The following is an 11,728-nucleotide window of genomic DNA, read 5'->3' as shown; positions in this document are numbered from 1 at the left end:
TTTCTTCTAGAGGATGCTTTCTTCTAGAAGAATTAGTTAGCTTGGTCATTGCCTGTGTCGGCATCGGAGGCGCACCTTCGGGCGAGCCAGCATGGACGGGTTCAGTTCACCTTGGGCTCCACGCCAGGACTTCAAGAAAGTGACGATGCCCAGCTGGTGACCTGATGTTGTTGTTGTTGTTTTTTTTTTATTTTTTTTTTATTCATCATCATCTACTCTCGGAGCCATTCAACAGTGATTTATAGGCTCTGTTTGGAATTTTCCGGTAGCTTTTACTTCTCCAGAAAGATAAATAAAAAGCTAAAAGCTTCTTCAAACATGGTAGCTTCTTCAAGCTGACAAAAGCTCTAAACATATTATTTTATATTTTAATAGAAAGCAGAGAAAAGATATCTTCTCATCAAGAACGTCTCATCCACACTTAAGATCATATAAGATTATTTATATTATAAGCTATACACTTAGGCGTGGCAAGCCAACGTTAAATCTAGCCATTCTAATGGAGATGAAACCCGAAAGAAAACCGTTGGGACGTAACCCTCTTAGCGACGCGCCATATCGGGACCCGGGTATGGTGTTAAATGAGCAAGGGCCGGGTCGTCACCTCCATGACGCGCCGTGTCGCGATCTGGACACAGTGTAAGTGAGCAAGGATCGGGTCGTCGCATCCTTAGTGGCGCGCTACATCGGCGCTCGGGTGTAGTGAAAAATGGGCAAGGGTCTTCGCATCTGAGTCGACGGGTGCGAAGGGTAAGGAAGCTAGTCGAACCAACTAGGATCCGTTTAGGTAGTTGGAATATAGGGCCGCTTACAGATAAGTTAAGAGAATTAGTTGATACCGCGACTAGGAGGCGTGTAAATATATTATGCGTTCAAGAGACTAAATGAAAGGGCCAGAAGATGAAGGAGGTGGACAATACAGGTTTCAAGTTTTGGTACACAAGGACAGTCGCGAATAGAAATAGAGTAGGAGTTTTGATTGATAAGAGCCTCAAGAATAATGTAGTGGGAGTGAGAAGACAAGAAGATATGATTATCTTAGTCAAGCTTGTCATTGGTGATATGGTCTTGAACGTAATTAGTGCATATGCCCCCCAAGTAGGCCTCGACGAGAATGCTAAGAGACAGTTCTAGGAAGACTTAGATGGCCTGATTAGAGTTGTACCTAGTAGTGAGAAGCTTTTTATAGGAGAAGATCTTAATGGGCATGTAGGTACTACAAGCGCAAGTTTTGAGGCAGTTTATGAAGGTTTTGGGTATGGTAGTAGAAATCAGGAGGGAGAGGAAGTTTTAGACTTCGCGGTAGCTTTTGACCTGATGATAGCCAACACTTTCTTTAGAAAGAGAGAATCTCATCTAGTGACCTTCAGTAGCGGACAACACTCTAGCCAGATTGACTTTGTTCTCGCGAGAAGAAAGGACAAACGAGCATGCTTGGGTTGCAAGGTGATACCAAGGGAGTGTGTTGTTTTTCAACATAAGCTTTTGGTGGCAGACTTTCATTTTCAGGTGCGTGCCTGTAGGGATAAACAAGCTAAGATTAAAAGAACAAAGTGGTGGAAATTGAAAGGGGAGACGTCAGAGGTATTCAGGGAAAGAGTTATCAAAGAGGGCTCTTGGAAGGAAGAAGAGGACATAAACAACATGTGGGAGAAGATGACAACCAACATTCGGAAGGTGGCCTCAGAGGTGTGTGGAGTAACCAAAAGAAGTAAAGGCGAGGCTAAAGATACTTGGTGGTGGAACGAGGAAATCCAAAGGGATATTAAGGAGAAGAAAGAATGCTATAGACGCTTGTACCATGACAGGAGTGTGGACAACATAGAGAAGTACAAGGTGGCAAAGAAGACCGCAAAGCGAGTTGTAAGTGTGGCAAAGGGTAAAACGTATGAGGATCTTTACTAACATTTGAGTACGAAGGAAGAAGAGAATGATATTTATAGGATGGCTAGGGTTCGTGAGAGAAAGACAAGGGACTTCAACCAAGTTAAGTGCATTAAGGACGAAAGGGAGCATCTCTTGGTGAAGGAGGATGAGATCCGACATCGATGACAAAAGTATTTTAACAAATTGTTCAATGGCGAGAATACGGACACAACCTTCCAGTTGATGACTCTTTTGATGACACCAATATGTGCTTTGTGCGGAGAATCAAAGAATCTGAGGTCAGAGATGCATTGAAAAGGATGAAAGGAGGTAAGGCGATGGGACCGGATGATATCCTAATCGAGATGTGGAGATGCCTTGGGGACATAGCTATAGTATGGCTAACCAAGCTGTTTAACCATATTTTTTGATCGAACAAGATGCCTGATGAGTGGAGGAGAAGTATATTGGTACCGATCTACAAGAATAAAGGGGATATTCAAAGTTGTACTAATTACCGGGGAATTAAGTTGATGAGCCATACTATGAAGCTATGGGAGAGAGAGGGTTATCGAGCATCGCTTGAGAGCAATAACTCGGGTCTCTATGAACCAATTTGGTTTCATGCCCGGAAGGTCAATCATGGAAGCCATTTTCTTAATAAGACAAGTTATGGAGCGGTATAGGGAAAAGAAGAAGGACCTACACATGGTTTTTATTGACTTGGAGAAGGCTTATGATAAAATACCAAGGAATGTTATGTGGTGGGCTTTGGATAAACATAAAGTCCCAATGAAGTACGTCGAGCTCATTAAGGACATGTACAACAATATTGTGACTAGTGTTCGAACAAGTGATGGAGACACGGATAACTTTCCGATTAGGATAGGACTATATCAAGGGTCAGCTTTGAGCCCTTATCTATTTGCCTTAGTGATGGATGAGGTCACAAGGGACATACAATGAGACATCCCTTGGTGTATGATTTTCGCGGACGATATAGTGCTAGTTGATAAAAGTCGGACATGAGTGAATCAGAAACTAGAGTTATGGTGGGAGACTTTGGAGTCCAAAGGTTTTAGACTCAGTAGAACTAAAACTGAGTATATGAGATGTGACTTTGGCACTACTACTCGGGAGGAGGAAGATATTAGTTTGGAAGGTCAAGTAGTGCCTAGAAAGGATACATTTCGATATTTAGGATCAATGCTACAGAGAGACGGGGATATTGATGAAGATGTTAGCCATAGAATCAAAGCAGGGTGGATGAAGTGGCGCCAAGCATCTGGTGTCCTATGTGACAAAAAGGTACCACAGAAGCTAAAAGACAAGTTTTATAGGACAGCGATTAGACCTGCTATGTTGTATGGTGCAGAATGTTGGCCTACGAAAAGATGACATGTTCAACAGAAAAGTGTCGCGAAAATACGTATATTGTGTGGATTTGCGATAATACAAGAAAGGATCGAGTTCAGAACGATTATATAAGTGATAAATTAGGGGTAGCAACAATTGAAGAAAAGCTTGTCCAATACCGGTTGAGATGGTTTAGACACGTACAACGAAGACCTCCAGAGGCATCGGTGCGTAGTAGAATCCTAAGCCATGATAGTAACGTGAAGAGAGGCAGAGAAAGACCAAAGTTGACTTGGATAGAGGCAATAAAAGGAGACTTGAAAGAATAGAATATACCCAAAGACTTAGCCTTAGATATGAGTTCTTGAAAAACAGCTATTCACATGTCTGAATCTTGATTGCTTCTGCTGGGTTTCAACTCTAGCCTACCCCAACTTATTTGAGACTTAAAGACTTTGTTGTTGTTGTATAAGCTATACACTAAAAGTTAATATCATTAGAGAAGCTACCTTAGAGCTAGTATCTTGTACCGTTTGAGGATGCCGTTGAGGCTTCATTATTTATTTATCTTTCCCAAATCAGAAAACAGCCTGTGTCAAAAAAAAAAAACAGAAAACAGCCCTAGTCCCTCCCCTCCAATCCTTGTAACCCAAATCCTTGCCAATCTCCCTCTAAAATTCCACTTCAGCTCTCCAGGTTCGTGACAACAAGCATTATAACATAAACCTGTAAATCTGGTGTTTCATTTTTCAGAAAGGCCCCCATCAACAGATAAGAACCAACCAAATTGTAGGTAGAAGCAAAAAATTCAGTCTCCATACGCCCAGTAAATCATCGATCGTATTCCATTCTAGTGGCATAAAAACAACACAAACATCTTATATCACGGATCGAAAAGCTCCATTCTATTTTTTATCGGCAGATAGATTTTGTTTAATCTCATAATTACTGTGAAACTAACCATTGTTACAACACGACAACCTCTATCTATCAGCGGTGTTACAAAGAGAAAAGAAACATTATCAGTAAGAGTGCAGGAACATGAAAGTACAAAATCTGGGCAACGAGGCATCATGTAACAGTTGCCCCTAGGTATTACCAATTCTTGTCGTTTAATTCTGTCCTCTGCCTATTTACAGCTTCAGTCATTCCTTTTGTGCTCGTCATTCTCATTGTTAGTCACCGACACAGCAGCACCGTGCCGAATCATTTGAAGTTGGATTTGTAACATCTGGGATGAAGAGCTATAGCTTTTGAGTTCTTTCGGATATAGATTGATAATATCAACACATTATGGTAAGCACGCGACTGTATACTAAAGTGAAAGTAATAACTACCATGCATGCATGAATTCAACAACAGGCTGGTATGATTAGTTACTGAGTCGGCTGTAGGAGAAAGCATTGACAACTTGAGCAAAATCGCTGACTATGTAATCTGGCAGTAATGCTGAAAGCTAGCTGTTCAAAGCTCATGAACTTGCAGTCTAGAGTAAAATGCAGATCATAGATGCCAACCAAGATTGTTAAAACCGCTAGAGAAGATACTTGCATGCTACATACTGTTTTGTAGGAATCAAATGGTAACTAGATGGCATATTTGCATACGACATCTAATTCAAATCGCCTAATAGATCCTAGTCACGAAGGCACCGATCAGATGATTAGAATATTAGTTGACCCTTGTCAACCTGTCTATAGTTGTCCTGTATATACCAGGACCAACATGCTTATATGGTATATAGTATAAAGCAAGAGAGTAAAAAAACACTAGAGCAGCAGATTCTTGTGAAATTTGATGGCCAGTAGAGCTACAGGAGCAATAAAGCAAGAGGCAAAAGAGCAGCAGCAGAGCTAGAGCAAGACAGGGTCGCAGATCACAAATCAAAACAGAGCAGACGCAGCAAGATGGAGGATTGGAGGACAGGAGCTCATCATCTTCAGGAAGGAAGAAGGGACCAGGTCATTATCAGGTAGAATCTGGCAGTGCCTGGCTGCCACGATGGTTGAGGGACGAGAGTACCCGTCTCTGGTTAGTCGATCCCCTCCATTTCCTAATTTCCTCTCTTCTTTTCCGCTCAATTCTAGTTTATTAGATTCTTGTTTAAAAGAATCAAAGAAGATGAATAGAACTAAGAACACATAAAAAAGAGCATAGAGAACCATTACCAAACGTTCCTCCTAAGAATCATATTGGGTATCTGTCCCCTTCCTTTTAACCCTAGGATCGAAAATCTAGAATCCTCGTGCTTGGTGCCTGCCAGAGGTAGGGGTGGGTGCCGGTAGCGGTTTGAGGAAGGGATCCAGCGACAGCAGCAGAAGGGAAAGCAGACAGCAGAGTGGCGGCCCAGGCTCAAGGAGACATATGTATCTGGCATCTCCCATGGGCACATGTACTGACCCTAATGGGCGAAATTGGAAGCCCAAAAGCTCTAACAGCGCCCACGTGCATAGGGCCGCCCAGCGCCCAGCCCAAAAGCCAGTCGACCAAATCAGGTCAGTGGACCTAATCGGAGGCAGGAGACCAATCAGGCCAATTAATTGAATGACCTGATAAACTCCGCCTATGGTGGGGCGCCTTCGGTGTCCCAGCATAGCAGGTCCCAAGCCCTGATAAAGGAGGAGGGCTGTGTTAGGCGCGGCGAGCCAATGTAAAAACTTAGCCACTTTAATGGAGATGAAACCCAAAAGAATCCCGTTGGGGCGTAACCCTCTTAGCGACCTGATAACACAGCCGACACCATAACTTCATGACAAGCAGACTGTTACATAACAATAGTGGTAGCTTACGTTAACATAGGATGAAAGTACTAAAAACATGACACAAACATACCTGGAACCAACTCATCTTTGTGCCAATCATGCAAACTACTATCATATAAACACATTAGACATGGAGATTGCAGAGTATGCAGGTTTTTGTGATTGCAACTAAAGATGAGCTTTCAACAGAAATATCTACGATATTGCAACATGCAAGCTGTCAATGTTCACCAATCTAGCTCACTAGTTCATACACAGCGCTTCTTGCTCGCATCACAAAGTAATGTAGAAGATGTAAGCTGAGTACTTTCGGAATCAAGATTCTTTCTTACCTCTATCTGGCTCTTTATAAAGTTTTCCTGTGCCTTCTGCAGTGAATTTTCAAGATTGCTGGTGCTTGGTCCTGAACCAGTGGCACCATGTGCGCTAAAAGGCAAAGGTGCTAAACCATCACTTGAGTTTTGGATCTGGAGTTCTTGGTCTTTCTGTGATTGATTGGGGTTACTTGCTTCAGATTGTGGTGTACTTGATGTAGACTGAGGACCTGACCTGATGATTGAATATGGCATACTTATTAGTATGCTTTATGAAAGAACAAAGCACCCCCTACAATGCTATTAATTCAATACAGTAACAATTAGATTAGATTCAGTGATTACAAAGTACATAAAAGTAGACAAGCGTCGTCAGCCACCCATGTATAGACTGCTCCAGAAACATTACCTATTTAGGGTGTTTGCTGGAGGATAAACAAAAGATCTTCCATATAAAGAAGCAGCTGCTACAGCAGCTTCGAGTTTTGCTTGGCGCCTGCTCATATTGTCACCTGGAGCCCCTTCTGAGGCTGGAGTGTCAGTACCTGCAGCTGCATTCTCAGACTAAATCACAAATCACAAATAGAACTTACTACACAGTACAGTACTCACTGATATGTTGGACTGAAATCAGATTATGTGACAAAGAAAAAAGAACAAATCAATAAAATGAATCTCACCAGGCTGAACACCAGGTTGACCTCCATATTGTCGTGCTGATGTAGAACGTCCATTGTCTGGGGGAATAATTGGAGCTCTGCACGTAGGGCAAGTGTGTTGGCGCTCTAGCCATGACCTTAAACAATGCACATGGAACAGATGCCCACAAAGCAGCTTCTTTGCTGTAGTCATCTCCTCACGGCAAATAATACATGTAGCATCACTACTGAATACAACAATAAAATGTAAATCACAAGAATTTTTACAGTGGAGCCAACAAGATAGTGTGAATGGAACAATATAAAACTCACGCATTGAGCTCTTCTGCTGTAGCATCTGGAAAGCGTTCATTCATGTTGGAAGCGATCTTTCTGTAGCGTACATAATCTGCAATGCGAATTCTGAAGTTGCGGAAGGTCTCATATAACTCACGAATCAAGTGCAGTGGGACACCATAATTCCTGATATCAGTATAATGGATCATCAGCCATAGTTTACACTATAGTTTCAAAGGAATAGTACCATTGAACTTACAGGAAGATAGCTATGAAGAAGAGCATGTATAGTGACAAGTGCACAAGGTCACTGATCAGCTCCAAGTAAAATGTATATACTGCCTTCCTCTCCCATTGACCTTCCATTAGCATGTCACTGACATAGAATACATACTTCACAAATGTTGATACTGTCGATGTTGCTAGTATCATATACCTAAAACATGATTTGTACTTAGTAACTACTATGAGTAATTTGAATCTTAACTTAATACATCAAAAAATAATTGCCAGGCAGTTAGAAATTAGAACAACAGAAGCACATCTTCAAACCATCATAAGGTTAGCCAATAGGGTTGTTACCTTGCCTGGAAGGTATGCCCTTGCTTCAGAAGCAAGAGGCAAGAAGGAATTCTATAGCTGGAAGGTTTCATACTAAATGGAGCTAATACTTCGCAGTGTTATCACTTAAAACTATTGCTCAAACCTAAACAGACAACTGCACAAGTTGCTAGACTAACATTTTGTAATAGAGCAGTCAGAACAAATATATGTGAACAGATTAGAAGCTTGAGGCAGTTGAGGTAGTCAATGTATCTATCTATATATCTTATAAAGATGGAACCAACTAAAGTCAATAAATGTTATTTCTCTACTCTCACATTGTGCCACGTCACCTGTAAAACTAAGGCTGTCTGATAGCAAGTGCCAGTTTGATCATGTCCGTCAGTTTGTCAGGAATACCCCCTTTCATGTTCTCTTGTATCCTCACAATTAGCCATTTACTACCCCTTATATCTCTTCTAAGAGTGAAAAGCGACAAATCACTGCCTGTTTCATTTGCTACTTACCCGAATGTGAAAGAAACAGTTGGCTGTTTGGTCTTCTTAGCTTCTCAATGCTATAGCTACATCTGTATTCTCAGTTCCTGCTGTCCTTGGCCACTAAATAATTTAGCTGATATCAATGTTCCATCTATTATTTCCTCTCAACACACATTCACATTGGACATCAGCACCAATTTTTGCTGCTCCTCCCAGTTCCAACTTTACTACCAAATTCACTGATGCACACACACACACACCGTATATGTGCCCTTTGATTCTCTCTTGCATAGACCTTGGTTCATCACCAATATTCTTCTTAGTAACCGATGAGTTCTGCTAACTAATTAATATCCAGCCCTGCCTTCCTTCAAAGTACCCTCTTCAGTTCTCAATCCTGGCTACTATTTAACAGCCAAAAAGGAAGAGAAGACACATTCCATGCCACCAGACCAGACTACGAGGCTATCCCTCTCACTCTCCCTCCCTCTATGCAATGACACTATTACTTTTTCATCAATTTTTCTAAAATTGGTTTCTTTGTGGCGTTTATGTGCCTGAACCGTGACTAGAGGCTCTTGGTGGGTTTCAACTCTAGCCTACCCCAACTTGTTTGGGACTGACAGGCTTTGTTGTTGGTGGTGGTGGTTTCTTTGCGGCGTTGTGCGACTAATTTGTTTCTTTGTAATGACCAGTTTAACCATTTTTCTCACCGCTAAGCATTTGTATTTGTTCTTCTAACCCCATCTGACTGGATGGACTTGCTAGGCTGAATAAGAGATGCATGTTAGTTACTGAAGGGTCAGTTTGAAAGAAATTTGCACATTTCTTTACCATGTTCAATAGAAATACAGATGGACCATGTCGTTGCAAAGGAAATGGAGTAGCATTTTTTTTATCCATAGAGATTTTATGATTTACATGGATGACCATTTCTAACAGTACTCCTGTAGCTAACACATATCTCTTGTGTTATCATTGCTTTTCAGTGCTTCCTTTGCCTTCTCAGCTAACGGCTATTTTGTTTAGTTTCGGCCCTTCCATAATTTTCAGAAATCGAGTTTGTTCTTACTGTATTCAGTATCTGTTGTACATTGTATCTGCTATCTATAGTGTAATAACCTATTCTACCAAATATAAAAAATTCATGTTTCTTCTTACAAATTCACGCAGCAATGCACAGGGTATCACCTAGTAAGTCTAAGATATATTGAATAAACAAAAGCAATAACGGTGAATCTGATATTGTTCATAGGATTCAGGGTAAGGCTCAGTGCAAAGGATGGTAAACAAAATGTAAAGAGGATGCATTACTATAGAGTAAAGACCTTTGTGGTAGGCTTCGTATAACGAAACTAAAAAAGATCGTCATATGATATATGGACATGGACCTAACATGTAGTACATCTCCTATTTGCAAATATTTGTCCATTATCTTGGGAATTGTCATTTCACAGTGTTTGATCATATTAATTAAATCCCTACCCCTACTCTAATGTTGCAAAAGAGGAAAAAATTGTTGTAGTGTGCACATTGATATAGTGACAAAGGAAATAGCACAGATACATTTCCTGCAATTTTTACGGCACAATGCAACAAAAAAAAGACAATTCATGGCAGTGTAAACTTTAAATCGAGCTTACTCAAAGGAGAAGAAGATGGCAACCGATGCCTCCCACTTCTGTATGAGTGGCCTGAGTGAGTTGGACAGGAAGAGGCAGTCAACAATGAGGAGGAACACCATGAAGGAGACGATCCTGATGTGTGAGAGCAAGGGCACCGAGGGTGTGGTCTCGATGTACTCGACCCTCTTCTGGGCCAGCCAGTGCAGTGCCTTGATAAGGAGCAACGCGGCGACCATGGCCAGGAAAGAGACTGAGAATTCCTGCCGGAAGATGGTGACCGCGAAGAGGATCTCAACGACCTCCCGCCAGGCCTGCTCGTTGAGGCGCTCGACCTCGGCCTCCCGGAGTGACCCCAGGAAGAGGCGCTTGACGAGCTGCCAGGCGACGCACATGGCGACGAGGCCCGTGTTGAGGAGCAGAACGAAGCAGATCTTGGAGGTGGAGAGGTAGACCATGGCCGGGTAGAACTGCTCCCGGCTGCTGAAGGCGTAGTACACCGCCGACGCCGTCGCCAGCAGGCTGAACGCCGCGTACGTCTGAAGACGGATCATCGTCACCTCCGGAGCAAGCGCCCGCCCGCCCGCAGAAAAATCAACCAAAATGAATTTCCGCAACAAAACCGCACCACAGCACACCACCACCGAATCCGATATCTAGAAAGAACAATCCAGATTATCAAGCGAAATAGGAAAATCGTTCTCCAAAATTAGCCCGTAAATCGAAACCGTAATTTGGCGGGCGGCTTACCCCTTGTGAGGCAATCACCTGATCGACTCCACGCGAGCGCGGTGGAGGTCCGCTCTAGCTCTAGGAGAGATTCGACAGGGACGCCATGTCGGCAGGCTTCGATGAAAGTGGATACGCTGTCGCCCCTGCCCCCTGCGATTTTGGGAGGAGAAAGGGTTTGGATTTTGGAATTTACTTTCCTTTTCTTTTCGTTTTTTTTTCTACTTTTATTATCTATCTCGAGCTCTCGACTCTCGAGCCGTTGAGCGAGGTAAGGCGAGGTCCATCACCTTCACGCGAGACGAAGGCGTGTGAGTTTTTTTTTCCCTGATGATGATTCTGAGGTGACGATGGCATGGGGCACGGTATTCAGCTGCGGCCTGCGACACGCTGGACTGTTGGCTGTTGATGCGATGACATGTTCCGCGCCAATGAGTAGCTTCCACCTGTGTGCCAATCATGGACGCCAGGTTTTTACGGCACAATGAGTAGCTTCCACCTGGTTGATTGATAAAAAGATGGCTAGGAGTAAAAATTGCTTGTTGGACTTTTTTTTTTTAGCTGGAACAGTATTTTTCTCTCGTAACAATTCAGTCGATACAGTATTTTTCAGCCAGTTTCATCCAAGTTTTAGACCAGCGAACGGGGCCCACGTTTGTTACCGACCCAGATTCACGGATTTTTTTTCTTGCCACTTTTACGTTTAGCCAGGACTAAATTGACAGCTTTGGGAGAGTCCTTAGGCTGTGTTTAGTTCCAAAAACTTTCCCAAAAAGTGCTACAGTAGCCATCACATCGAATCTTGCTATACGTGCATGGAGCATTAAATGTAGATGAAAAAAAAACTAATTGCACAGTTTGGTTGGAAATCGCGAGACGAACGTTTTGAGCCTAATTAGTCCATGATTAACACTAATTATCAAATAAAAACGAAAGTGCCAGCCAAATTCCTAAATTTCACAAACTAAACACAGCCTTAATTTTGCCACGACAATCACCAAAATTGCGTTGTTTTAGACATTTTGTCGACGTGGCTGGCCAAGTCACCCTTCCAACATGGCAGGGGCACGCGACAGACCTCTCGCGGCCCTGCCTTATCCC

General features: G+C 42.5%; 1 protein-coding gene across 7 annotated transcripts; it reads right to left on the bottom strand.

Annotated features, from left to right (window-relative positions):
- Positions 1 to 4,076: 4,076 nt before the first annotated feature.
- On the bottom strand, positions 4,077 to 10,944 carry LOC136528164 (ERAD-associated E3 ubiquitin-protein ligase HRD1-like). 7 transcript variants are annotated; one of them, XM_066521086.1, is made up of 8 exons: positions 10,649 to 10,944; positions 9,920 to 10,554; positions 7,493 to 7,669; positions 7,270 to 7,419; positions 6,979 to 7,184; positions 6,708 to 6,849; positions 6,317 to 6,533; positions 4,077 to 4,453 (listed from the first exon to the last, which is right to left on the bottom strand). In XM_066521086.1, exons 2-8 carry the CDS (start codon positions 10,450 to 10,452, stop codon positions 4,364 to 4,366), a joined length of 1,515 nt encoding a protein of 504 aa, XP_066377183.1. In that variant the 5' UTR covers positions 10,453 to 10,554; positions 10,649 to 10,944; the 3' UTR covers positions 4,077 to 4,363. The 7 variants fall into 7 exon arrangements, with proteins under 7 accessions (XP_066377183.1, XP_066377186.1, XP_066377185.1 ...); XM_066521089.1 differs by having other exon boundaries at positions 6,708 to 6,843; XM_066521088.1 differs by having other exon boundaries at positions 6,979 to 7,181.
- Positions 10,945 to 11,728: the final 784 nt, after the last annotated feature.

The sequence above is a fragment of the Miscanthus floridulus genome, chromosome 19, assembly GCF_019320115.1.
Source record: "Miscanthus floridulus cultivar M001 chromosome 19, ASM1932011v1, whole genome shotgun sequence".
Classification (NCBI taxonomy): domain Eukaryota; kingdom Viridiplantae; phylum Streptophyta; class Magnoliopsida; order Poales; family Poaceae; genus Miscanthus; species Miscanthus floridulus.
This window is presented reverse-complemented; position numbering and strand designations above follow the sequence as displayed.